At 32.9% G+C, this 26534-nt stretch overlaps 17 protein-coding genes across 17 annotated transcripts; 7 read left to right on the top strand and 10 right to left on the bottom strand.

Annotated features, from left to right (window-relative positions):
- Positions 1-158: 158 nt before the first annotated feature.
- On the bottom strand, positions 159-603 carry T551_00669 (uncharacterized protein; the record flags this gene model as incomplete). The annotated part of the gene is made up of 3 exons (XM_018372933.1): positions 159-244; positions 289-348; positions 390-603. The coding sequence occupies 3 exons, from the start codon at positions 601-603 to the stop codon at positions 159-161; spliced, it is 360 nt and encodes a 119-aa protein (XP_018230679.1).
- A 376-nt stretch (positions 604-979) lies between these two features.
- T551_00668 (uncharacterized protein) lies at positions 980-2933 on the top strand (the record flags this gene model as incomplete). The annotated part of the gene is made up of 7 exons (XM_018372932.1): positions 980-1022; positions 1077-1116; positions 1173-1408; positions 1451-1548; positions 1593-1878; positions 1924-2157; positions 2203-2933. 7 exons carry the CDS (start codon positions 980-982, stop codon positions 2931-2933), a joined length of 1668 nt encoding a protein of 555 aa, XP_018230678.1.
- Positions 2934-3437: 504 nt separating this feature from the next.
- T551_00667 (uncharacterized protein) lies at positions 3438-6087 on the bottom strand (the record flags this gene model as incomplete). The annotated part of the gene is made up of 4 exons (XM_018372931.1): positions 3438-5248; positions 5291-5543; positions 5585-5714; positions 5753-6087. 4 exons carry the CDS (start codon positions 6085-6087, stop codon positions 3438-3440), a joined length of 2529 nt encoding a protein of 842 aa, XP_018230677.1.
- Positions 6088-6353: 266 nt separating this feature from the next.
- Positions 6354-8965, top strand: T551_00666 (uncharacterized protein; the record flags this gene model as incomplete). Its single annotated transcript, XM_018372930.1, has 4 exons — positions 6354-6538; positions 6582-7333; positions 7384-7716; positions 7764-8965. 4 exons carry the CDS (start codon positions 6354-6356, stop codon positions 8963-8965), a joined length of 2472 nt encoding a protein of 823 aa, XP_018230676.1.
- A 324-nt stretch (positions 8966-9289) lies between these two features.
- On the top strand, positions 9290-9777 carry T551_00665 (uncharacterized protein; the record flags this gene model as incomplete). Its single annotated transcript, XM_018372929.1, has 2 exons — positions 9290-9594; positions 9642-9777. The coding sequence occupies 2 exons, from the start codon at positions 9290-9292 to the stop codon at positions 9775-9777; spliced, it is 441 nt and encodes a 146-aa protein (XP_018230675.1).
- Positions 9778-10260: 483 nt separating this feature from the next.
- Positions 10261-10745, top strand: T551_00664 (uncharacterized protein; the record flags this gene model as incomplete). The annotated part of the gene is made up of 3 exons (XM_018372928.1): positions 10261-10405; positions 10458-10569; positions 10625-10745. The coding sequence occupies 3 exons, from the start codon at positions 10261-10263 to the stop codon at positions 10743-10745; spliced, it is 378 nt and encodes a 125-aa protein (XP_018230674.1).
- A 155-nt stretch (positions 10746-10900) lies between these two features.
- On the bottom strand, positions 10901-11937 carry T551_00663 (nicotinate (nicotinamide) nucleotide adenylyltransferase; the record flags this gene model as incomplete). Its single annotated transcript, XM_018372927.1, has 6 exons — positions 10901-10991; positions 11033-11127; positions 11175-11240; positions 11285-11579; positions 11626-11767; positions 11814-11937. 6 exons carry the CDS (start codon positions 11935-11937, stop codon positions 10901-10903), a joined length of 813 nt encoding a protein of 270 aa, XP_018230673.1.
- Positions 11938-12162: 225 nt separating this feature from the next.
- T551_00662 (Grx4 family monothiol glutaredoxin) lies at positions 12163-12801 on the top strand (the record flags this gene model as incomplete). Its single annotated transcript, XM_018372926.1, has 5 exons — positions 12163-12301; positions 12343-12517; positions 12564-12588; positions 12635-12681; positions 12726-12801. 5 exons carry the CDS (start codon positions 12163-12165, stop codon positions 12799-12801), a joined length of 462 nt encoding a protein of 153 aa, XP_018230672.1.
- Positions 12802-12919: 118 nt separating this feature from the next.
- T551_00661 (uncharacterized protein) lies at positions 12920-14264 on the bottom strand (the record flags this gene model as incomplete). The annotated part of the gene is made up of 2 exons (XM_018372925.1): positions 12920-14166; positions 14216-14264. 2 exons carry the CDS (start codon positions 14262-14264, stop codon positions 12920-12922), a joined length of 1296 nt encoding a protein of 431 aa, XP_018230671.1.
- Positions 14265-15099: 835 nt separating this feature from the next.
- T551_00660 (uncharacterized protein) lies at positions 15100-15720 on the bottom strand (the record flags this gene model as incomplete). Its single annotated transcript, XM_018372924.1, is given in 8 exon segments — positions 15100-15154; positions 15174-15220; positions 15231-15255; positions 15264-15315; positions 15396-15423; positions 15501-15563; positions 15615-15699; positions 15707-15720. Coding segments are annotated over 8 exon segments (369 nt in total).
- Positions 15721-15739: 19 nt separating this feature from the next.
- Positions 15740-17041, top strand: T551_00659 (WD repeat-containing protein wat1; the record flags this gene model as incomplete). Its single annotated transcript, XM_018372923.1, has 6 exons — positions 15740-15917; positions 15991-16379; positions 16426-16690; positions 16738-16814; positions 16857-16866; positions 16950-17041. 6 exons carry the CDS (start codon positions 15740-15742, stop codon positions 17039-17041), a joined length of 1011 nt encoding a protein of 336 aa, XP_018230669.1.
- A 281-nt stretch (positions 17042-17322) lies between these two features.
- On the bottom strand, positions 17323-17959 carry T551_00658 (peptide alpha-N-acetyltransferase complex A subunit ARD1; the record flags this gene model as incomplete). The annotated part of the gene is made up of 4 exons (XM_018372922.1): positions 17323-17485; positions 17527-17583; positions 17626-17728; positions 17770-17959. The coding sequence occupies 4 exons, from the start codon at positions 17957-17959 to the stop codon at positions 17323-17325; spliced, it is 513 nt and encodes a 170-aa protein (XP_018230668.1).
- Positions 17960-19587: 1628 nt separating this feature from the next.
- T551_00657 (uncharacterized protein) lies at positions 19588-20496 on the top strand (the record flags this gene model as incomplete). Its single annotated transcript, XM_018372921.1, has 1 exon — positions 19588-20496. One exon carries the CDS (start codon positions 19588-19590, stop codon positions 20494-20496), a length of 909 nt encoding a protein of 302 aa, XP_018230667.1.
- A 480-nt stretch (positions 20497-20976) lies between these two features.
- T551_00656 (uncharacterized protein) lies at positions 20977-21538 on the bottom strand (the record flags this gene model as incomplete). The annotated part of the gene is made up of 4 exons (XM_018372920.1): positions 20977-21001; positions 21043-21105; positions 21148-21207; positions 21255-21538. The coding sequence occupies 4 exons, from the start codon at positions 21536-21538 to the stop codon at positions 20977-20979; spliced, it is 432 nt and encodes a 143-aa protein (XP_018230666.1).
- Positions 21539-22073: 535 nt separating this feature from the next.
- Positions 22074-22981, bottom strand: T551_00655 (retromer subunit VPS29; the record flags this gene model as incomplete). Its single annotated transcript, XM_018372919.1, has 3 exons — positions 22074-22448; positions 22655-22786; positions 22919-22981. The coding sequence occupies 3 exons, from the start codon at positions 22979-22981 to the stop codon at positions 22074-22076; spliced, it is 570 nt and encodes a 189-aa protein (XP_018230665.1).
- A 376-nt stretch (positions 22982-23357) lies between these two features.
- T551_00654 (uncharacterized protein) lies at positions 23358-24482 on the bottom strand (the record flags this gene model as incomplete). The annotated part of the gene is made up of 2 exons (XM_018372918.1): positions 23358-23882; positions 24435-24482. The coding sequence occupies 2 exons, from the start codon at positions 24480-24482 to the stop codon at positions 23358-23360; spliced, it is 573 nt and encodes a 190-aa protein (XP_018230664.1).
- Positions 24483-24927: 445 nt separating this feature from the next.
- On the bottom strand, positions 24928-26506 carry T551_00653 (uncharacterized protein; the record flags this gene model as incomplete). Its single annotated transcript, XM_018372917.1, has 6 exons — positions 24928-25280; positions 25329-25685; positions 25730-25963; positions 26015-26095; positions 26144-26226; positions 26274-26506. 6 exons carry the CDS (start codon positions 26504-26506, stop codon positions 24928-24930), a joined length of 1341 nt encoding a protein of 446 aa, XP_018230663.1.
- Between the last annotated feature and the right edge of the window lie 28 nt (positions 26507-26534).

The following is a 26534-nucleotide window of genomic DNA, read 5'->3' as shown; positions in this document are numbered from 1 at the left end:
AGTAGTATTTTAACTACTGTATACAATCTATAAAAAAGTAATATTATTAAAAACATATTTATTATGTTAAATAATATTTAGCATCCAAAGCTCGATCACAGGCTAGGCTATTGTTTAATCCTCATGATATACCATCGCAATTTTCTAGTAGGAAAAAACTAATTTGATATGGGAATTCTTACTAGGGTTTCAGGCATATCTATATCATCCTCTGTACTGGATACAGCTTTCTTCTGCAACCTTGCTACATTTACATAAGATTTATTAGAAATACACTTTTTTCTGCACCTGATGCAATATTAATTATACGAAAGACATTCTGCCAGTTTTCAAGAACAGAAGCTACCGCTAATACTGTTAGCAAAGCAAAAATATACACATGGACAAACCTTCTGTACCGCCAACCAATGTCTCCATTTTTTTCTCCAGCTGCTCCATCTGTATAACAAGCTTTGCTGAAAGTTCTTTCAATTGTAGCAGATTTTCATATTCATACTTTTTTTCCCGAATTTTTGCTGTTAACACAGAATTTGACTGTGGATGTGTTGGAACAAAAGACGAAGATGCATGCCGATGAAAAGTTAAAGAAGAATACCTTGACATTTAAAAAATATCCACTTTTTTATTCAATATAGTAACTTTAAAGCATCTTTTAAACATATTAATTAATTTTCTAAAATAATAACTAGTTTACAGATTTTTCATAAAGGGCTTCTACAAAAAATAAGTATAAAATTAATATTGAAGAAAAACATACATTCAATCACTTTTTTAAATATTTTTTAAATAATTATTTCTTATTTTTTATCTTAATATTTGCGACTAAAAATAAAGTTAAAATTACTATAGAAACAGTTTCTGTAGAAACGTCACCATAGAAACACTAACATAAACAATCTTCAACGTACAAGAAATAGTAAAAACCAACGGTGAGTATTGGGGGGAATTTTGGGAAAATACTTGAAGAATTCAAGATAAAATGTATGTTCATGTAGAAAATGGACAAGAAAGTTTTGAAGCATGTAAGTATTCGCTTTTGAAGCGTTTTTTTTGGACAAAAAATGACTGAAATCAAGTTAAACGAAAACATCTTCGACAAAACCGAGAAATTATTCGGTAGGCAATAATTAAAAGCATTTTTTGTGTTCTTACACTTTTTTTTGGTTCAATAGCCTGAATATGTTACAATCTGTAAAAGTACGGCAATTAGAAATAGAAACAGGACGTCTTTTACAGGAAAATTTTGAGCTTCGTGCATCATTAATATCTCTTCAAGAACAGCATGAAAAAGAAAAAAAACGCTCTCAATCTGAAGAGCTTGGAGTTCTAAAAAAAATTCTTGAAAATAAATTATCAGAAATAACAGATATTGTACAAAATATGCTGCCAGAATCATCTTTTATAGAAAGTAAATTTAAGTGCTATAATTATAGAAATCTTATAAGTCTAGATGTTAAAAACCATGACAAGTTGGAAAAATTGAATAGATCCCTTTCATCATTAAATTCTATGCAATCAGAAACTTATTTGAATGAAAAATTGAAAAAAGTTGGTTATAAACTTTAAAAATAAATTAAATCTAATCAATTTAGAAGACTTGTGAGGCAAAAAAAATAGAAAAAAATGCTAAGAAAAGTTTTAATAAACCTTTAAACAATAAACAAACTAATACTGGTCTTGTCAATTCAACATATACAAGTATAGCTGATGATAAAAATAACAATACTATAAGTGAATCTATGTATTTAGATGATTCGCCATTTACTTATATTGAAAAAAATACGATCAATTTTGCAGACAAAAATATAGAACCAAAACAAATAAAAGGAAAAAAAACACCTGATTGTAAAAAAATCTGTCAAAACATAGAAAGTAATGGTATTTGTATAAAAATATTTAATTCATTTTATTTAAATAATATAGATACTTCTGATGATTTTATATATACTAAAACTAAAACAATTACAAAAGATAAAAAAGAAATAGAACTATCTCTAAAGACATCTAATTGCAAGAAAACAAAAGATATAAGTGTAGAAAAGGAAAATATTTTTAAATATGAATTATCTTATTTAAAAGAAAAAAAAAATATAGAGAATAATTCAATAAAAAATGTAAAAACTAGTGAAACTACTACTAGAAAAATATTAGAACTAAGTTTGAACCCTAAAAAGACAATATTCATTTACTAAAAATATTCAGAACCATCTATTGCTAATAAAAAATTCGAAGCAGAGAACGAATTAAACATTTCAGAAAAAACTAAAACGAAGAATTCAGCTTTACATAATTCAGAATCATTGGACTTTTTATCTCCAGAAAGAAGAGTTGGTAGAACAAAAAAGCCTATTAATTATACATTGCCTAGTCTAAAAACAAAAATGCGCAGAGATGATATACAAACAGAAGAAGAAAATATAAATAAAAATTATTCTAAAAAGAAAAATATTTCTGAAGATCAATTAAAAAATTCATTCGAAGAATCTAATGCAAGATTATTACATAAAAAAGAGAAAAATACTGATATATCTTTTTCATCTCAAACAAAATATGAAAAAACACCATCTGTTATAATACAAAAAACGGCATTATTATCAAAACAAATCCCTTTTACACCATCCATACATACTCAGAAAAATTCAAAATCCAAAAATCAATCCATTCTTGAATCATCTATTAAATTTAATGAAAAAACAACAGAAGAATTTGATTCTTTATCCAGTTTTGATGAAGAACTAGATATCGATATACCTTGTATGAATAAAAAAAAAATAACCAGTGATTCAGAATCTCAAATATGTGAAGAAAATAAAAATCAAAGAACAACTCATGAATTATCAAAAATAAAAAATCCCTTATCTTTTATATCAGAATACAAGGATATACAAAGTCAAAATGAAATTCTTACAAGACGAAAAAGCATGTTAGCATAAATAAATTTAACTAAAATAAGGCATTTTACTGTAATTATATTTTTTCCTAGAATATCTATATTTAAAAGAAATTATTATAAAAATATAAAACAAATAATCTTGATTTTCATATATAAATTAAATTCTTATAAGAATAATTATAAAACCTTTAAATTTTTAACGGTAATTTAAATAATCTAAATAAGCGATCTAAGAAGACCTTTTAAACTAAAACATAACTGGTTTTGTTATATTTATATTATTACTTGTTCAAGAATTATTTAATTTTTTAGATCGTTCACATATGTCTAAATTAATACCGGTGACATATCTCAAATGCCACATATTATACAATTAAATGTTTAGAAAAATATGTAAACTAACCTATTAAATTAAGATTACTAAAATATCAACGTTTGATTTGTAATATTAACAAAACATTTTCAAAATATATGGTCAATCATATAATCGCAACAAATACAGTCACATTGCAAAACTTTATAGTAATATCATATTCTATATATTCTATCCAGTATACCCATAGACATTCCCCTGCATTGTTTTATTTATTCCTGTTGGCACAGCCATCATAACTGCTTGTTGCAAACCAACTTGCCCTTGGACTCCTGGATGAAACTGTAGCATCATAGGTGCATTCCGAGGACCTGGATAACCAAATGCAGCCTGGCCAGTTTGTGAATTATAATTTTGCGGATTCATTAGTTGTGGTGGCATATATATACCGTGTTGTGGATGATATGCCATATTCTGCATAACATGTGGAGTCATATAAAGTAATTTTACGAGATGCCCTGGTGTAGAATAAGCCGGTTGAATCATTTGGTTCGAAGTGTAATTCCTGTAAGCATTATAAAGCCCACCATAAACAGCATCCTGCTGCTGGGGTACATAAAATGGCATAGGACCATACGGTACTGTAACAAAATTTAATGAATTAGGATCGATATATGGAATTCGATAATCTTCATTAGAATCACATAATATTTGTCCAGGTCTTAGAAGATTTGTAGATTGTAATAACGTATGAAGCATTTCTTTATATGACTTTTCACCACATGGCCACGTTGGAAGAAAAGAATAAGGCTTTTCCGAGGAATGCTTATTATCAGGATGTTCTAGCCGATATCTTTTAAAAGGATTAAATTTTTCTAAAATGGATTCCCGCTCTATAGACTCAGGCTTCTTATTGTTAAAAAAGTCTTGAGGGCCTGTCGCCTTTACTGGTTGTGGCAATTGAAATGTAGATGTATCCAAAGGAAGCGCCTCTATCTTTTGAGGATTTTGAGGATATTGTGTATAAGAATTAGTTGTGGAATTCGGTTTAAAAATTGATGCCTTTACGTTGAGCTTAATATTCAATTTTTGAGGGTTTTTTTCCGCATTTTGAGTACGATGCAAAGAATCAGAGTTTTGTTGAGATATGTTAGATGTCATTTGTACATGTTGAGTAGATTCCACGGACTGACTAGGCACAGATTTAGACAACCCTGGGGACTTACGTACTGACTTTGATGGTTCATCATGTTTTGTTTTATCTTTAGCAAGTATTGGCATAAGATCAGAAGGGACAGGTGTATTTAATTTGAAGTTCTGACTAAATTTTAAAAGCTCTTGTAATTTTACATCCTTTTCTTTTTTAATCAAAGCCTGCTTTCTTGCTTGAAGCCGTTCTCTTTCCCCAGAAACAAATTGTTTAAAAGTACCCATCAACTCGGTTTCAATTTTCGGTGTCCTTGAAACATTAGAAATAACAGTCGAATCATGCGGCTCTTTCTTTTCTTTATCCGTTGAATGTTTATGCACTACAGTGGGGCTTTGCTTTGGCGCATCTGTCTCAGCATTGATTGTTTGAGAATGTACAGAAGTATGATTTCCTGATGCAATAGAAGCAATATTCGCCTCTTTTGCATTTTCGGAAGACTCATTTTCTGAACTAGGCCTAAAAACACCACTATACATTGCTTCTTCACTAATATCCGTCTGTATAAACCCGCGCTCTTCAGCAACATGAATATTGTTCGTTGAAGACTGATGTATTTCCTTTGCAATACGTGTAGCTTCTGCTTCTCTTTTCTTGTACGAAGGATGAGATTTGTCCACTTTTGTTGTATAAAAATCTTCATCAAATTCAGACTTAACACCAAAAAGCATCTCATTTGCTGCAAACTGATCCCAAACCTCAGCACTCGACGATACCTGGGTCGGATCCTCCAAAGGCCCAAATCCTGCTGTATCATTGCTGGAAGGCACCCATTTATGCAATTCCCGTTCCTTAAATTCAAATTTCCCGCTTATTTCAGAATCTGTCTGAAATCCTGAAAAAATTCAACAAAAAAACAACCATAATATATGCATACTCTGCTCTTGATGAACAGTATCACTAAAATTAACACGTTCCACTTGAATTTGCATAAGATCACGCGGAAGAATAATTAATTCATCAATAATACGATGTTGAGGCACATTTGATTGATTTAAACTGTCCAGCTGCACCGAATCAACAAGCACAGCCATCTTAAGAACAAGACCCATATCTGATTCAGTATTAACGGATCCAAGAATGCCTTTATAACGAACACCATTCTTAAGAGAAACAGATATAATACGTCCCTACAAAGTGAAAAAAAACACAGAAAAACCGGAAAAAATACCACAATATTGATAAAAAGATACAGCATCCGATCGTGCATGTGTTTTGCTGCACTATCAAACTCTATTTTCGGTGAAACCCGCATTGGTGCGTGAGGCCATTTTCTGTGCGTCATTGACACCATTTTTGGGCTACAAATCAGCTATTTTTTGCTTCTATAGGCACTTACATGCTCTCTGTCCGTTTTTTCTGCTTATTTGACATGGTATATGCGTATTGTATGCGTATTATATGCGTATTATATGCGTACTGTATGCACACTCTTTTCTGCAACAACCTTTGTTTTTCACGCTTCTTGAAAGCTCTGCCCCCAAAAATGCCTTCCGGATTCTTATCCGGGCTTAATTCAGGTCTTAAACTCGCCGATTGTTCCTCTTTTTCGCGCTTTTTACATACACCTGGAGAAAAAGACGGCTGGTTTTTTGCAGCAGCATCCAGCGATTCGCTGTGCATGTTACGGATCGTGTTGGTAGGGCAACTGTTTCCATGCCAAAGGGTTGCCATAGCAACAAATAATGCGGAGCAGGCCAAGATCCAGCAGTGGCTGCAGACGGGGCATGCGCCGGCAATGGCAGTGTGCACTGTGCCGGCAGAGAGTCTATGCTGCCAGCCGTGCTAAGGCTGGTTGCATTCGCAGTCAACGTCTCCATGGCGACTGTTTCCATGACACAATGTCATGGCAACATCTCGGCGACATTTTTGGGACATCGACGAGTGAGACGCACAGATTGCTGACGATGACGAGATATTTCGTTTAGAGCAGGAAATACATGGAATCGCGCGTAGAATCGTCCATTACAAAGCTTCTTTTAGCAACAAAACAGTTGCTGGAGGTGCTTAACGGGTGGTCTCATGGAACAGCGGAAGAACATGATGTTTCAGATGTTTATGTGCGGCTAGGAAACGAATTTAATCATGCATCAGTGGCTTTTTTGGAGGAAAGAATTGATATTTCGTAAGGGCTCTGAGCGTAGAATCTAGATTAATGTCGATTTCAGAGATCTTGCAACAATTCCGGAAGATTTACGGCTGATTTTGGAGAGTACACTTGCAGAGGAGGCGTCTCCAGAGGCATTGGAGCGTTATTTGCCAAGGATCCGGGCCATTATTATCAATCTTCTCCAGGGCCTTAAATGCAAGCAGGCAGAATACCGTTCACGTAGAGAACGGGGGTATGCAACACCGTGCAAGCAGAAATCTGGATCAACACAGCTTTTTGGTGCACATATGTCGTCGCCATCGAGTGGATCTACACTGCAGAATGAAACACCGTCTGGGAATTCTGTTTCTGATGCACCCCTTTCTGGTTCTATAGATAAAGGATCGTCGTCATCACATAATGTTTCATCATCTTTCTTAACGGCGCATCAAGCTACGGAGAAAAATGCACCGTATGGCATAGGGTCGTCATCTCCTTTTTCCAGTCCTCAGCAGGCGATTCCTACGTCAATTGTATCGTCTTCGGATTTCTCTTCGCCTTATCCTTTATCCAGTACAAACGATTCAGCAACATCGACCCGCCAATGGCCAAAAGGGCATGCGTTTGCGTCTCTTCAACGCAATGATGCTCTTAACAAAGGACCAGACAAGCACTATCCTTCATATATGTCCCGTCTTTCAGCGGATCATATATCTCCATTACAAAATATCTCTCAGATATCTAAAGACAAGAAATCATCTACTCTTGATGTTTTGGGGAAAGGCACGGAAAACAATGCTCTTCCTCAGAATAGTCAATCACCTTTAGCACGTAATAATATATTTTTGCTTTTTTTTTATGAAAAATATTTACGTGGTTAGCATATGATGATCTATCTGGCAAAAATACAAATGTCCATGATTCACAAACACTTTTGGAAACTGAATTATCGCAAAACCATACACAGTGTAAGCAAAAACCAGCCACGCTCACTCTTTTTTTACAGTTTGGGTCTCAAATAAAAAAGGTTATTCACGACAAAGATATTACTCTAGATAATCTTCGAATCCTCTTCACAGAAAAATTCCAATTCACTTTAGACAACAATAGTTTCCCTCCTTTTTATATTCAAGACATTCATACTAAAATTTTATATGAGCTTGAGGATATGCAAGATATTAAGGATCATAGTTTAATATCTTTAAAAATACAAGGTAATTAACTGCATTAACTGAACGAGGGACTTTTAAATATTTTATAGCTGAAGACACATCAAAAAAAATACTCGAAGAAGAACTTTCTTCATTAACGAAAGAGTTTCAATCATTAAAAACATCAATTGAAGGGCAAAAAGAAATGATCTCAGAAATGACATCAAGACCATCAACATGCCTATCAAAATCTACAATAGAATCTTTTTCTAAACAAGAAACTACTATTTTAAAAATACAAAAAAGCTGTCCATATATTATTAAAAATATCCGTGAGGAATTAGAAACTCTTCGTAATATATATACTAAATTTGCATCATCTATAAAAACTTCAATGTTAGACATTGAAGCAAAGGCTAAAAAAGTTAAGGAAGTTACTATTAAAAAATTAGGGGGTTCTCGTGATTTTATTGAGTTGGGAAAGAAAAAACTTGAAACTGAAACACAATCTCTTGTAACAAGAATTGAAAATCTTAGTGATCTTGTTGGCAATCTTCGTGTTGATGTCATTAATAAAAAGACCAGACCATCATCTCAACAATTCGATGATATACGCAAGGAAGAAGCCCAAATTCAAAAAGATATGATTTCTCTTATTAGTCATCTAGAAAACCTTAGTCCCTGTTGGAGGCAGCTATGGGAAACAGAATTACAAAATGTTGTTGAAGAACAAGAATTTTTGACGCATCAAGAAGGTTTTATTGAGGATTTGAAAAGTGATATTAGTGCAACAATGGACATATTTGCAAATATTGTTACATATTATGAATACAAAGAGAAAAGAATTCATCGTTCAAGTCATTCTATAACAACACAAGATTCTATTAGCTCATCAAATACACATCACTCTGAAGCTCGAAATACAAAATTAGAAAATATCAGAAATAATTCTATCGAAAAAGAGGGAAAACACAAAGAAACCAATTTTGTGTTTCACATTGATAAATTTAAAAATGAGCTTAATGAATTCATAACCAACGTTAAGTTTAAAAAGACAGGTTGCATGAATGATATAGAGCGTTTTAGAGAAGAAAAAGATAATACTAATTTAAAGGAAATTTATTTTTTCATAAAGCATTCAAAAAGCACTTTAGGTACTAATCAAGATGAGACTAAGGAAAATAATTCGACAGAAGTATTAAAATCCGAACCTTTAAACGACGATAAATCAGAAGATGTATCTATAGAGCCGTCAGAAACAAACCCACCAGATAAAGATAATCTTGTTTTAACGTCAAAAACATCAGATTAGTTCTAAACGGCTTCTAAGATATTTTAAATATTAAAAACACATGTTTATATACTTGATGTAATAAACGACAAAGACCAGTATGCGTTTTAAATTAAAAGTAAAAAGGGTATGCATTAAATGTCTTATTTTAGGATTTTAAATCAACGTTTATTTTTTTCATTCTAAGACAATTATTCTTTAACAATTCAAAAAGTACTCCTATATGACACATAGAAGATGATATGTTTTATTTTGGTTTTATTAGAGATTCCATTTTGAAAGGTCTTAAAAACCTTTTAAACATCATCGATTTAGCACCTCGGCTTAGCTAAGTGCTAGTAAAAAATGTTAAAAAAAAAAATAGAAAAGTTAGGCCAAATGACTATTGATCCTCCGGATGAATTATCTAAAAACCAAGAAATAGCATGTGTAATGGAAATAAAAGATCATGATTTATATCTATGCAAAACAGCTAACGGGGAAACTCTTTTAGCAGAACTTCCCCCACGTTTTCGTTGTAAAATATGGGTTAGACGTGGGGGCTTTGTTGTTCTTAATACACAAACATTTGATAAAAAAGAATGTAAAATACAGGCGGAAATATCTATTGTTATTCAAAATGAAAAAATATGGAAAAAAAAAAAATACTGGTAAGTACTTAGTTCCCTAGGAAAGAACAATGCTTATTCTTCTTTAGGCCTGATGTATTTAAGGAAGATATAAACATGATGTCTAATGCTGCTACAGCATTTGAAATAACACCAGATGGAGATTTAATGAAAAATCCAAATCAACGACAAATTTATGTAGAAAGCAGTGATAGCGATGATTGAGTCAAAATGATGAGCATGAAAATATGTACTTATGAAAAAAATTAGCTATTTTTTTATAAAAAACAATATTAATTGCAAATGAAAATTAAGCATTTTTGCCGATCTTATAAAATTTATTACATTTAACACACTTTGTTGGAAAAATTGCAGTCTTTTGTCACATATTATCATTTGATTTACTTTTTTATGGATACAATTGGTTCTTCATTTATTTTAAGTATGTTTTTTGGCAAATTTGTTGTTTTTAAAAAGGCTATACAACATATTAAAAAACAGTCTTTTTTATGTTACTACATAATATTTTTGATAAGTCCTGATATAATAACTAATATTTAATTTTTTTTTTAAAATATTCTTTTTGACCGAGAAAACATTTTAAATATAATTGATATACTTTTATATTGTCTTTTTCTATAAAAAATAATATGTACAAATCTTAATTGATAACTACTGGCCCGGTAAACAGATTGTTGTAATTTTAAAATGAATTCAGTTGAACTACGTGCACTATATCGTCAGTTTTGGCGAATTGGGCATAAAGCGGTTCGCCATGCTATTCCTGCAAAATACGCAATCCAAGATAAAATCCGAGCAGCCTTTCAAGCATCACCTCCCTCTGCAAAAAAAAGTGGGTCTTTTAAAATGAAAAAATATATGAAAAAATTGATAAATATCTTTAGTTAAAAACACATTGGAATTCCTAATAAAAGCAAGTGAAAGTAAAGGCCTAGAATACTCCATATTAAAGAATTTGTGCCGTGTTCACCAATCAAAAAAATTATACGTCAAAAGGTAATCTATAAATAACAAAGTCAACATCAACAGAACTCTTATTATTTATATATAGAAGGAGGAGACCATTATCGACTTTGAAACCAGAAGAACGGCAATTTCATGAACAAATATATGATGAATGTGACTTGACATTATATATGTTAAACGAAACCTGTGGATTATGTTTAAGATAAATATAGCATGCACCGAGTAAAAACATTATGTGTATATTTCAGCCAACAGAAACATGTGTATGTGTATTTATATGTATATATGATGAACAAAAACATATTTTATTGAAATATCCGAATTTAGTTCACAAAAACAATAAAAAACACGTAGTAAAATCTCACGTTAAATAAAGCTTATTTTTGCATATGTACTCAATAACAGGATCTGGCAATAAATATTTGGTGCTTAGGCCATTTTGAATACAAAATCTCAAAGATTTTAAAACAATATGTATATATATAATATTTACCTTATTTTTGTTGAACTTATATCATTATAAATCCATTGTTTAGCAAGAATAATATTATTTTTATACATAGAAAGAATAGCATGTGTACTAATCTCCTTATTTTTATAAGCAAAGTTTATAAAAAAATTGTATAATGTATTACATTTGATATATCAAATCCCATTCGTTCAATAACAAAGCACCCGTAATGTCCAAAGATATGATGTAACTATCAAATTAACCTCTTAATATATAATTCTATTTAATTCTTACATCTTCTTCTTTCCAAACAGAAAGAGTCACCATACTTTGAAGCATATCACTTCCTACTAACAACATAATCTTTACCTGTTTCTTTTCCCCCTTTTTCGTTAGTACACCTCCTCTTACTTCATTTATTTCATAATTAAAATGATCCAAAACTACCGCAGTACGAGTATGTTGTTCTTGTAAAGCCTCCCATGGGTCAACCATCAACCATGTGCTTGTTTTTTTACACGCAAGTTCACACATTCTTACACGATGATGAGAAGCAATTAAGCCAACTTTTTTATATCCATCTGCTACTCTAAAAACAAAAATTAATATAAAATTAATTTACCCACAGTTTTTACGGAGAATAATAACCACCAAGGACTTCCATATCAGTTTCTTCACGAACAAAGTCCAAAGCAATCTCAAACATACGTAAATGAAGATATGTAATTGGAGAAAAAGACCCACATGAGACTAAAACGAGTGGTATTTTCGTATCATCTTATATTTCAGAAATGTCTATAAAATATAAAAAAAAAGAAAAAACCTTGCATTATATGATTTAATTTCTCATCACAAAATATATATGTATCTTTAGAAGAGCAATATATATCATTTTTGCTGTTTAAAACATCAATTGTACCTCTATTCTGCAAATGTTGTTTCTCCATACAATTGTGCGTTTTTTACTGATTTTTTTCAAAAAAAAAAAGAATATACATAAAAATATGTGATAAAATGTATAATAGGATCAAAAATATAAAGAATTCTTCAAAAAAACCATTATTAACATCCCTAATTTATCTTCTCTGCTTCTAAATAATTCGTTGCTAGGTAGTAGTTGTCGCCAATGGCAACAACAAAAAAGTATAAAAAAATCAAACAAATAAAAATTAATGAAATTTATACCAAATTTCTTCATAAGAACAGCTTTTCGGTTGGAAAAACCTTCTTATGTTAGGCCTTTATGTTTTCCTTTTTTTTTCAGAAAAATTTGCCATGAAACAGAGATGATTATTCAAAATCTTTTAAAAAGTAAGATTTGAACATTTTTTGTATTTTTAATAAGTTTCTAGTATCACCTGTTGTTCTTTTCATGAAAGGAACCCCTAATGAACCACTTTGCGGGTTTTCACGTGCAGCAATTCATATTTTAAACTTGTACGCTATTGATCCAGCAAAATTTTCAACATTTAATGTTTTGGATGATGACCGTATAAGACAAGGAATTAAAGAATATAGCAATTGGCCGTAGGTGCATTATTCTCTTAATTATCCCTGTTGATATTAATTTTAGAACTATTCCACAGCTTTATGTTAATGTACTTTATTGAAAAAATATTTTTATTTATTTTAATATATACATAGAATGAGTTTATTGGAGGCTGTGATATTCTGCTTCAAATGTACAGAAAGTATATATCCTGGATTTATAGATGTATTTATTTACATATTATAGTGGAGAACTTGAAGAACTTCTTCATAAAGCAGGTGTTTTATTAGGGTTAGATGAAAACATGCATCATCATGTCTAGTCGTTCATCGCATTAAACATGTTTTCAATAGGGAGATATATACTTTGTTTATACTGCCCTTAGTGCTTTATAACTATTTCTTTTTTTAATAAAAACGGAGTTCTTTTAAAACTTGAAATTAGCTTAACTCTCCAGGTATTTTGCGTCCAACACGAAAGATTGGTACTCCTCTTTTATATCTCATCAATCTTTTATCAATAATAGCCTCTCGAAAACCGAGTTGACTATTACTTGTAATTACCGGAATTACCTCTCGAGGGACCAGACTTAAAATATCAAATGTAATGTCATTTTTATTTTGATTTTCATTCATATCGTATAACGGTAGTGCAATTTTTGTACTTTGACGATGAACATGTACGTATCTTAAATCACATATATTATATTTTTTGCAATATTTTCTACTTAGCCTTTGTCCATCCTTGATTTCTACTGGTGGTTTTGGTGCAGGCTTAAATAAATGAGAAAACTTTTGTATCTGAGCTGAATTGTTTGAATGAAAATCATTTGTATCACGTCGATACATTTTCTTTCGCAAAGACCCTTTATATTTGTCACAAGGCTCTAGTACCTCAATTTCTTTAATAAGCTCTATTTGCTTTTCTTCTTGTAAAGTATCTGAACCGCATTTAATATTTTCTTCAGGAGATTTAGACGAACGTGTATATAATTGTCTTTTCAAAAGTCTTCTTTTCTTACGAGGAAGCTTTAAAACATGATGAGTTCTTGTATTAGGTAATTTTCTTTTAAGTCTAGATATTTTTCTTTCAACAGGCTTTCTATTTGCATTAATTTTTCTTGGTCTTCCACGCTTTCTATTTGTTGAAAGTATTTTTTTTTCTTTTGCTAAATGTAATTCATAATTAAAATCTTCCACATTTATACAGTCGTTATTATCATTTTCCATATCAATAGAATTATTATATGTATCGTTTGATGATAATTGATGAAATGATTCAATGTTGGATTGAACTTTAAAAATATTCCTTGTATCACATTCAATTGTGTCATCATTTATAGGTGATATATCATAACATAATGTATTTTCTGCATGGTCATTATTAAAAGTGTTTTTTGTAATTGTTTCAGTTAAATCAGGATTCGAGGTTGTATTTTTGAGATGATAATTAAAATCGCTAGCGTTTTTTATACTATTATTTACTAATAACTCTGACTTATTATCTAAAGAATTATTTGTTTTTGAATCGAACTCTACTTTCTCTATTTTTTCTGTATTTAAATAACTTTGGGTGAACTGCAAAACATTTTTTACAGGCTCAGTAACATTTATAACTTCAATCGTGTCAAATTGATCAGAAGAATCATCGGCTGAATGTTTCTCCAAAAAATCTTGTGCATCTTTATCTAGTTATGATAAGATATTTTTATTATAAAAATTTCTAGCTAAAAATACCTTTTTTGATACATTCTTTGACTCTGCATTTGAAACAGTCCCATTGCATATCGTTCTTTTCTGAAATATCTGAAATTAAATTATCATGACATGATTGATGATAATAGGATTTGCAATTAGAACATAAAAAGAAATTACCCGAAGAAACATTATATTCCTTATGACATATCTTGCAGTATGTTTTAGAATTAATTATATTTTCGGATGTTCTTTCGGAATACTTGAATTCTTCTGGCAAAATATAAGACTGATATGCGGATTGATTTTGGTAAAATGATTCAATCTTTTCCCTTTTTATACGAGATATATCACTAAAGAAATGCTCTTCAAGCCTTTTTTGGTGAGACTGTAAAGTATTCTTTTCTGGGTTACAATTCTTGCAACCTTTTGTCTCTAAATTTAAAGCATCTATTTCCTAAAGAAAAATTAATACATTATCTTAAGATTGCCAAATTAAGCCGTTATAAAGCATGCTCAGATCTTTTCAGTTTATTAACTTTATCTTTTATTTCGAATCTAAGGGTTCTTGTTTTTTTGTCCTTATAATATTTGCCATAGCCTTGTAGATTTGAAGATTTTTTTAACATCTACAAACTCCAGTAAACGGCATTTTCTCAAAACAGGTAACAACTATAGAACCATTAAACACGTGTAACCCGAAGAGATTGATGTTTGCATCTAATAAGCAAGCATCAGCACTTAAATGAAAAGAACAGGTAATCTGTTTTTTCCAGTGTTCAAACATCGCTGAAATGCTGTTTTCACACCACTTAGACGCTATTTAGACGCTATTTAGACGCTATTTAGACACTATTTATGTGCTAATTAAAACATCGTTTAAACATTATTTAAACATTAAAAAAATAAAACTAATAACAAGAACCTCAAAAGTTCAAAAGATCAGACCTTTTACCCACGATCATCATTGCTATTTTACGGCTTTAAACTTATTATATACTTTCCTTTGATGCTTCTTTGCACAAAAACATTTCCAACGATTTCTTTCTTGTCAAACTAGAATCCCACATAATTCAAACCGCCTAAATACTTAACTAAAATTAAAAAACGGACTGTTCCAAAATGTCTTAAGAGCTCATTCTCTAAAAAAAACAAACTATATAGATCCAAATCAAAATATGCTAATTTTATCGAAATTTAATGCAGTTTTTTAAAATAATACTCCAAACTTCCTCCAAACAACCAATCTCCTATATTATCCACAAAAACCTATCTTTTATCGCCTTTTTATCTTTAGTTTTATGTAAACTCGTATTTCCATTTTTACCTTAAAATTTCGCCTATTTTCATCCGTTTTTTTTCCTTCAAAAACACTCTCTGTTTTTTTCCTCTACTCACTTAAGTTTCATCCTCTTTTTAACTTCTTTTTCCTTCAACTCACCTTCAATTCACGTTTCTTCACTTCTTTACGTAAAATCAACGTTCGATCGCGCTCCACAAATCTCCGTCCCCGTCGATCAAACCACCTTTAACCTTCTCAAAATCATATCTACACAATATTTAAATATGAAGCAACAAACACAGGTTCATCAGCACAGTATTGTGCTTGTAACTTCAGGATATGATAGAACAATCAGGTTCTGGGAGGCTTTGAGCAGTATTTGTCTGAGAACAATTCAACATTCTGATTCCCAAGTAAATCGACTCTGTATTTCTCCAGATAAAAGACTTCTTGCAGCAGCAGGTATATACTGTTTTTTTCAGTTTATTTATACTTTTTTTTGTATTTTCTGGCTTATTTCTTATGCTTTTCCTAGGAAATCATCATGTACGTTTATATGATATTCAAACAGCAACACCAAATCCAATTGTAACGCTGGACGGACATACATCAAATGTAACAGCAGTTGCATTTCACTGTGATGGAAAATGGATTGTAACAAGTGGTGAGGATGGAACTGTTAAGCTATGGGATCCACGTTCTTCGTCTGTGCAACGTAACCTAAAACACGGTGCAGCCGTCCATGATGTAGTGATCCATCCAAATCAAGGTGATCTTGTAAGCTGTGATCAGCAGGGTAGCGTCCGTCTGTGGGATTTGCGAGAAAATGCATGTACACAGACATGGACGGGAGAAAATGAGGTCCCTATGCACACATTGTCGATTGCCAACAACGGATCAATGCTTGTGGCCGGCAACAACGAGGTTTAAGACGCCAGATGCCATTGTTCTATGTTGATTTCTGTCCCAGGGATATTGTTTTGTCTGGAACATGGCTCGTCCAGGCGAATTGGTACTACAAACACCCGATCGGGTATTTCAAGCACATAAACGCTATGTAACACGTTTCGTCCTCTCTCCGGATGCAAAACATCTTGCAACCTGTTCGGCTGATGCAACCGTTAAAATATGGCGCACTGAACATTCCTCTTTTTCCGTCGAACGTCAACTCGTTGGTCACCAACGCTGGGTTTGGGACTGTGCTTTTTCTGCCGACTCTGCCTATCTCGTCACTGGTTCTTTTTATACCTGTTTTTCTATCTATACTGATTAACTCTTCCAGCTTCTTCTGATCATGTTGCACGCCTCTGGGAACTTAGTTCTGGAGAAACTATTCGCCAATATAACGGACATCATAAAGTATGCTTCTGTTCTCCTTATATATCTTAATATTTTTCATAGGCTGCTGTCTGTATTGCACTTAATGACCGCAATCTATCCTAACAAACCTTTCAAACGTTTCATCAATATTTTCATCTTTTCTTGCCGGCTTAGACTGCCTGCATGGCTTATCATCACGTGATATTCACGTGATGACAATTGTTATAGAAACAGGTGTTGCTTTGTTTCCATGGAAACTTCTCTGATAAGGTTGTTATGGGAATGCACCTCAGACGGCAACGGACAAAAAAACACATGGGCATTAAGCTCTGATGCACCTGTAGCATCTCATTTACTTACTGCTATTCATAGTACATTCAGAATCTGGATTCCGTGTATAAACTATACCCGTGGCTACTGCTATTAGAATATTAGTTGTCGATCGTCATCATAACATCGACTATATCGACATTATTAATTCCCAATATAATTTATACATTTCCACGTATACTCTCCTCTATAGTTCTTGTTGCCGTTTTCTGCTATATCACAAGTGTAGCTTTTCCAGCGACTCCAGCCCGTCTGTCTCGTCCTTTGACTCCACTGCCTCAGTGCACGCTGCACCCTTTGTCTCCGTCTCAGACTCTGAGCTCTCTTCGCTGCTCACGTGATCAATCACGTGATCATCCATAAGATGGTGAATATTACAACTATAAAAGTCAATATATAAGTATACACACGTGTACCATACCGCATAGAAAATGCATCTTCACCGTCTGCATAATACGCCTTTTCGACGCCCGTAATCCTGTCTATCAGCACTGACCAAAAATGCAAAATACAAACATACACAAAATGCAGGTGATCTCTGTACAGCTGCAGTGCTGCACGGTTTGTCTTACGTACATGCAGCGATACATACGTAGCTCCAAAGTTTTCAGCCATAGCCTTCTCTATATATATTAATCACGTGGAATTCACGTGACCTTCATACGGCTCTGATGCATGAGTGCAGCAGCAAGTCCGAGCCGACGATATGTGCGGAGAACACTGAGTGAAGTAATGTGCCCATGCGGTTCGCCGCTGTCGGGTTCCTCCATTTTTGCCAAAACATAGCCGACAATCTTGTTTTTTGCGTTGACTGCTACATATGATAGTTGCGGCCATGTTAGCAGGTGATACATGTCTGTACCGCCAGTTAGTTCTGTCGTCTGTATTCTCTGTCCAAAGACACATGTGTACACTCCATATATCTGTATACACATGCTGTCTCTATATTATATATATGTTGTTACATATATGGAGTGTCCTGTGCATATTGAAGTGTCCCATAATATTGCTATGGTTACCCTGCAATACACACTTATACACTATATATACTATGTATACACTATACGCTATACGCAACGCACAGCATAATGCAAAGACAGCATAATACACAGACAGTGTACAATACAGCCTAAAAAGAATAATATACATCATAGTATACCGGCAGTGTGTGTGCCTAGTACATGCAATGCTGCCAATATATATTCTTTCACAGTGCACAATGTACACTATACTGTGAATACTATGTTTATACTATGTTTATACTGTGGTATATTGTGTGATATATTGTGTAGTTGCAGACAATGCCTCCAAACGCCTCCACTATAAAAGGACACCCTCAGAGGGAGTGTGTCCTCTCACCACAGTATACAGCAGAAAACACATGTGTGCCCAAATATGAGAAAGCATAGCATACATAGCTCAATTTACACTGTATTCAAGAGAATACATCGCTTAATACACCGCTTTGGCAGTGTATATACATCGATATGCATACATGTATACACAAACATATACACACATACACATATATATAGATGCATACACACATATAGATGTATATTGTATGTTCTATGCACATTATACACATATACAGCTGCATTCCTACAGTGTCTTTTAAGACACACTTTTAAAGAGTGTCCCTAATACTGCTCCACTATTACGTGTAGCTGAGCCGCTGTGTACAGCGCATACAGTACATACTATACATGCAGCATATACCACATATACATAGCATATAGCATATACAATATACATACTATATGTGCTATGTATAGTATGTCTACTTATACTGTATACACAGTTACATAGTATACACAGTATGCATGATACATAGGGTGCGTATGCACTCTATGTGCAGATACACGGCATATTCTATATGTATGCAGTATTATATGCGGTATATATACAGTGTATGTCTCTGTATTGCGCTGTCTGCTGTATGTGCATATCAGTGGCAGACAGAGAATGTCACGTGACCTTTCTAGGGACACAGTGCTGTTCTTTAGACAAAAGTATCCTTACAATATTTCATTTGATAGTTTTCCGGAAGATTTGTGAGATTTGTTTGCTGCATTTCCGGCAAATCAGCAACGGTAGCAACGCGGATCTGATTGTCAGCGAGAAAAAGGAGAGGAAATAATACATTCATAAGGCGGCAGAGCAGGAAACGACTAAACACCAAGTATATGCGGAGGAGTTTCGAAATATATGCGTAAAAAGACGGGATATATGCGCAGAAACCGTAAAAATGTAGAGAAGAGTAACGGAAACAGTATATCGTTGAGGAAGAAAACTGGGAGTTGTAAAGCGATAAATCGGAGGAGACGACAAAAAAAAATAATGAGAGAAAACGGGGCAAAAGAGACGTAAATAGGGCGAAAAACGGTGGAAAACATAGATCATATTGGAAGGAAATACAGGGTTCTTTTGAACTGTTTTTTCAGCGCATTTTTTGAGCCATTTTTCGAGATTCTGTGTGCAGATGTGGCACAAAAGCCGTACAGCAACCCATACTGCACAGACACGTAGGATGCTTCAAGAAGACACTGTTCTTGCAGAAGCAGGCGAAAACAGCGCTTTTGAAGCGCATATATATGCAAAAAACGCCCCTCCGAGGCGCACATATCTTCACAGAGCGCCAACAACACGTATTTTGGCAGACAAGTCAAATACAATGCATATAGGCGCCCTAGAGGCATACAAGTGTATACAGGAGAATACACAGGCTCAGGTTGTGGCAGAACGAGAAAAAACGGGGCAAAATAGTATTGGGAATGAGATTTTACAGAAAAAAGAGTATTTAGGAGATAAAAAAGAATATTTCTTGAAAAAAAAGGAGCTCCAGAAGGTGAAAATTCCTATATCGAAATTACGAAAGAAAAATAGCAGGTATAACGAGCAGGAGAAGGGTTTTTGTGCGATAGATGGGGGAAAAAAACGGAATTTGTCGAGTACAACGGCTCAGAATGAACGAATAGAGTCAAAGAATAATCCACATGTAGATATTAATGATTTGCCAGCAAATATCCTGGATGATCTGTCTTTTCAACATTTGTCGCTGGAGGGAGAGCCTGTAGCAACGTCTACGCCAAAAGAAAAGAAGAAAAATCAAGAACAGGGTGTTTCGGAAAAGGCACTGGCAGAGGTTTCTCCATTAGTGCTTCCTGCACCGAGATGTCTAGGACGGGGGCAGGAGATGCAGAATATGGTGCAACAAGGACAGGATTTGAAAAAACCAACGAAAGAACGGCAGAAAACGGCAGAAAACAAGGTGCAGACGAAATATATAAGCAACAAGTTAAAGAAAGGCGGGTTACTTGTAAAGCGGTTACGGAAACCAATTACATGCAACAGCAGTCTTGATGACGAAATTATTACGACGTTTTCGTGAATGGGATGTATATAGTTACAGGGTATGGTAAAATGAATATTTTTAACAGGAGACGGGATATACCTAGACAGACGATTCAAATAAACATTTTGTTACGCTTATTGTAGGTATTCGTTTATTTTTTAGTGATTATTTTCAAGAAGCATTTCTATCTATTATAACGGTTGGACGATTTTTTTGATAACTATTAACAAAACGCATTTATATTATATTTCTAGCACCTTATATTTTCAACAATTTATCGTTTATATTACCAACAGTTTATTTATATTTTAATAGCTTGTTATTTATATATCTAATAGCTTACTATTTGCTTTACATCTCTAACAACTTATCGTATGATTTATATTTCTAACAGTTTATTATCTACGTTGTGTTTATTTACAGTTTATTGTTTATTCTATATTTTTGACTGTTACTATATATTTATATTTATTTACAGCTTAATGTTTTAGTACTTGCTATTTTAAAATATTTCTGTTAATCAAGATTATCTAGTTGCTCTCTGGGACATTAGAAATATTTAAATATCATTAGAAACCTTACTTCCATCCATCAGTCAGTTCTAACGGTAACCTGCTCAGCTTGATTCTTAAAATTGGGACAACTCTAAGGCTTATCAACATTTGAAAAACAATAACATATTTTTACTTGGTCTTTATATTTTTTAGTATATCTTTTCTGTTATCATGTTTCAGGTCAAAAGAACAACTAAGATTGTTATAGTGTGTTATGAGAGCAATAAGATAGGATTATACTCTTTACTGATCATGTGAATTGCAGAAGTATCTGTATGGGCACTGTCGAGCTTATTATATTGCCAAAACTTAAGTTCTGCGTCCCGAAGACGTCGTTTTAGAATTTCTATAATGGTCACTGCTTTTCCAATGCTTAAACCTTGTGCTTCGACTGTAAAAATATTTTGAACTTCTTGCTCAGTTAATACATGCAAACCACGAGTTACAAGGCTGCGGATGCTGCTAGACTTTTTGACGCAAATTTCGTTTTTTAGCTTTGCAGGGCTTAATGGTGCATTCTGCATAATCTTATATGGTGCCCATTTATTTTTATATTTTGTTTTTCAATACATTTTTTATATTTTATAACGTTAACGCTCCGAAAAGCCTACGTCACAGAATTAGAGTAGCATTAAAAATGAAAAAAAATATAGTATTAAAGACTTTAAACAGTATTTAAAGAAGTTTTATTTTTCCCGTCTTTTTTTTTTTGTATTTTCATATAGCATCTTTGAGACTAAGCAAGTCGGCTATTATGAATGAATGGAATTAGGGTTAGTATTAAATTTTTAAGAAATGGATGGAAATCAATAAAAAAAATAAAAAAGGGCTATAGAAGATAATGGATTAGATATGTTTTTCAGTTAGGAAAAAAGAATGCTAGATATTTGTCATAATAAAATGATTCAAAACCCAAATTAAAACATGGTTTTTCAAAACTTGACTCAAAATCTTTGATAGTTCGATCTTGATGTACCACTATTGTATTACTGTATCATAACCAGTTGTTGCTAATTATTATTGCGAAAAATTTAGAAAAATGCTTTACTGTATTTTTCTTCAAAATTTTGCCTCAGTTCGAGGATATTGTAGCTTTTCGACTTTAATATCATCATCAACAAGTCGGTAAACGTAAAGAACAATGACCGTAGGTTGAAGATTTAGCAAAACAAACGTCGGAATAACAGGTTCATCGCCCCATCCTGTATGTAATGCACCTGTTGCACTGCCTGGATTTATAAATAACTTGCCGTCCCATTCATATGCTTCAAAACGATGTGTCCCTCCCCATACAAGTACATCTACATCCAACTGTCGTGCAACTATATGTAACGCATCACTGTCTTGTCTTGGTACTATTGAATGTCCATGAATTAACCCAATTCGAAAAGTTTCTATAGTCATTACTCGTGATACAGGCCATGTTCGTCCTGACTGTATTATTGATTAGTTAAAGTCCTGAGAAATTGTGTCCAGCAAAAATTAAAACAATAATATATCAATGAGAAGCATCGACAAAGAATTGTCAAAAAATAAGTGATATATTTATAACATATTAAATTTGAATCTTTGTACATCTGCTTCATACTTGTATATTACGTTTGTGTATTTTTGCGAACTTATGAGTGAAAAAAACATACATCATCAAAATCGCCTCGAACAAAATGAACATTAGGTGCGACTGTCTGAAGAAAATCTATGGTTGTATGGTCTACGAGATTTCCTGTGCATAAGATTTGTGCAATCTTCCCTGGAACCAACAGCTTTTTCAACTATTTATCCTGTTAGTTAAAATTTAACTCAAGCTTTGTTTAAGCTTTATTTGAAAACTCAACTAGTATTTTATTATAACCCAGTTGATATTCACATGTAGCTTAATAAAAGCTCTAAAAAACTCAACATACTTTCAAAGGAATGTCTAATGCACGCGACGGAATATACAAATCACCAATTAATAGGATAAGCATCAAACCACAGCTGATAAAACAGGTATAGTCAACGTAGAAGTTAATCGATAATAATTGACAATGCAAATGTGTAGACGGTGTAAAAATGATGTGTCCGATACGCAAACCACGCAGAAACAAGGATGGTGATTTAAAACAGTTTATGACATCCCATAACACTCACCTACATACACTTTGTTATGCTTTTCATGTTTTTTACATTCTTATTTAGACACATCCTACATTTTCCTTTGTATTTTTTATATTTTATGTCAGTGTATTTTTTTAACCAATATTCAAATTTTCTGTATAAATACTTTTTTTCTTAATACTCTTCTTCCAACACCTCTTTTGTTTGTATTCAATACCAGATTCAATACTTCTTTCAATAACAAAATTAATGATGAGGAGTTTTGGGACGAGCTTGTTCAGCACGAAAAACACTTTCTGCCATATTTGCAAGTACACTTTCAAAACCCTCACGACCAGTTTTCGCATTAGTTGAAAACCGATGCACCGACCATTCTTCCATCTTAGCATTAACAAAGCGTGTAAATGATGCAGTTGCTTGAAATGTTGCTTCTTGTTCAAACAGGGTTTTACGCAAAGGATCATGGGGAGCCGGACGATATACAACAGTCTCTTCAACTGAAACAATATGTGAAAATGTTAAATTCGCAGACCGCATCGTTAATGTTTCGTGCCCTGAGCGAGGATCCACTTCGCTGACTTCTCGTACATAAGAATCACCATTGCCACCAACAAACTTAAGAATCCACAGGGGTGCCGACTGCCGACAGACAATTAGCCGCTCTGTCCGTAACACACCTGTTTCAGGATCGACTTCTCGGCGTAGCGTATCAATTGATAGAACATGTGTCGCTCGTTCATTTGGATATTTTCTCCAGTGTGCCGTGCTCACCTGATATGTTAATCAGCCACAATTCGTATTTATATGTTGAAATATTGAAAGTTAAAATATTGCATAAAGTAATAAATTATATATAAAGTATATACGTTTAAGTTTTGAGCTGTATGTAGTGTAAAAAGCCGATTTGCCCAAATTTAACATAAATATATTAGAATTATCAAATGTTTTTGAAATATATATATTTCTTTAAAAATTTTCGGTATTATTATTTTGATATATAGTAAATAATTAAAATCTGTCTTAAATGCACTAGATTATATATTAAACAATATATACTATCAGATCAGAGCATATCATGTGTTCTTCTTATACGTGTATGGTTTTATATCAAATCATATCCGTCTTTATACTGAATTATATACATTATATTCAAGTATACGTTATCTGTGCTTTTTCTATGCTCTTTTTACACTGTTTTGCCCTTTTTTCATCTTCATGCTCCTTAAAACATGTATAGTGTATTCCAAGGTGTATATATAGGTGTTTTCTCAATATATACTGAATTTTTGGCGTATATGCACATAATAAATGATTTTTTCCTACCTGATACCATGGATAGTCAAAAACAAAGGTTGTTTCAAAAAATTTCATATAAGCAGCCGGCACAGGCAGAGAAAAAAGGCTTGATTAATTATAAACGAGAAATCTGCAGCATAAATGATAAGTTATTGTCTTTTTATATGTTAATAGACCTTTAAAACGCCGTCAAGTGAAAAAAAACGGGAAAAAACGCCTTGAGCCACGCAAATGAATGTCTTACACAGTTTATGCTCCGTATATACTGTGTTTTTGCGTAAAAAGGCTGTTTTTCCAAAGAATCATTCGGAGGCTGAGCCGTCGTCGAAAGCAAAACGAAAGTCGACGTCAATGCAGCAGTATTTATAAGAGAAGAGAGAAGTAATATTATATACAGTAAAAAGAAGTAAAAATTTAGAAATGGAAAGAATAGAATTTGTGGTATCTATTATTTTTTTTTCAAAAAGAATAAGATACATAAATAGATATATCTAAAGATAAAAGAAATATTTCTGGAAGATCACTTTCTAAGTCGTTTTTGAAACTTAGGACTATCGTTTAGTGGTTCTTGAGTCTTTGTTTCTGAATCGTTTATGGGAATTTCTTGAATTCGTGCTTCGGCAACTCGATGTTCCTGTTCAAGACGATCTAGATGTTTTTTTGCGTCCAAAAGAATTTCTATAGAGCGCTGAAGCTGCTCAAATTTAGCACATGTTTTTGCAGTTGGCATAGTTAGTCGAGTAGCCAGACCCAACTCTGTTAATATAGTTGCAATTTTTGTCGCGACGGTTGGTTTAGCCATACTTAGTCGCGTGGAGCGTAAATATATACCTGCATGCAGTTTATCATGCCAAGAAACACCGTAAATAATTTCTAAACAATTTTATTAGCACAAATGTTTATTTTTTCTCTTATCATTACCTTCACGAGACGAAAGTTTTTTAATTTTTTTAAAAATAGTATCTTTATGTGAGTTTGTTAATCCAGAAAATGCCTGAGAAGAATTTTTTTCATGCATTTTTCTTTTACGGTTTTTATCTGCATTAAGTATATTATTTGCAAGGATTCCTAGGCCTTGACTAGATGTATATTTAGCAATGCTTCCTGTGGGTATCGGTGCTTCTAAAAGACGAAGTAATTCTTTTCTTTCTTGAGCCATTTTCTTTCCATATGCTTCTATTCTCTGTGACTCTATAAATAATGCTTCTTCTTCTGCAATTTCAGCAGGTGTCCTCATAGCAAGACTTGCAAGATGCTTTTTTCGAGCAATTTCCCTTTCTTTAAAGCTAAACACTTAGAAACAAGTTTTAAATAAAAATTACCTTTATTATAATATAGCTGGTTTAATTCTTCTGTTTGTGTAGGTGTCATCATTGCAATAGGTGTTCTTGCCATAAGAATTTTACGAACAACAGTGTAATATCTATCTTTTATATCCTCCATTGTTCTTTGAGTCCCCTTGTAGTCATATCTATCTGCAATCACAACAAAACGCAAATCATATTCCCTGCAAAGAGAAAATAAATAATCTGTTTCTTCTCGAGACCAATCTAGTGCTGATAGATACTGTTAATTTAAAAAAAATATATTTAAAAAAAAAATTGAACCTGTAAGGTTTAGAGCATATTCTTCATTAGAATACGTTATAATATTGACTTTTTTATTCAACTTTTCAAATCGGTATTCTTCTATTTAAAAATAAGCCTTTTATTTTCAATTAAAAGCTATAAATATACCATTTACGCTATCTTCTGCCCTCATCCAATGGCTAAACAGATGCCCGTCTTTTCTTGCACCATTGACAAATGAAGACCATACCCTGTTACAATTTTTTTAGAAAAAAATACTATTGAACTCAGATCCCACCATGCAACTGCTTTTTGACGCAATTTTGGACGAGTTTTGAATTTGTTTTGAAGTATTGCAATAGGAGGCGTGTTTTCGCCCAAAAGTGAGTATAGTTCTCGTGTTATGGAATCTGGTTTTTTTTCTGTAAATGTTTTTAGTTTTGTGCGAGCTACTGGCTTGGAAATAGGAGTTTCCGGTAAATTTAAAACATCCCTTATATCAGAATTCATTTCTTTATAAGACTGTGTCATTTATAGGCTCAAATAATCATATTTTTTC

This window comes from Pneumocystis jirovecii (genome assembly GCF_001477535.1).
Source record: "Pneumocystis jirovecii RU7 chromosome Unknown supercont1.3, whole genome shotgun sequence".
Taxonomy (NCBI): domain Eukaryota; kingdom Fungi; phylum Ascomycota; class Pneumocystomycetes; order Pneumocystales; family Pneumocystaceae; genus Pneumocystis; species Pneumocystis jirovecii.
The sequence above is the reverse complement of the archived record's forward strand: the minus strand, read 5'-3'. Positions and strand labels throughout refer to the sequence as shown.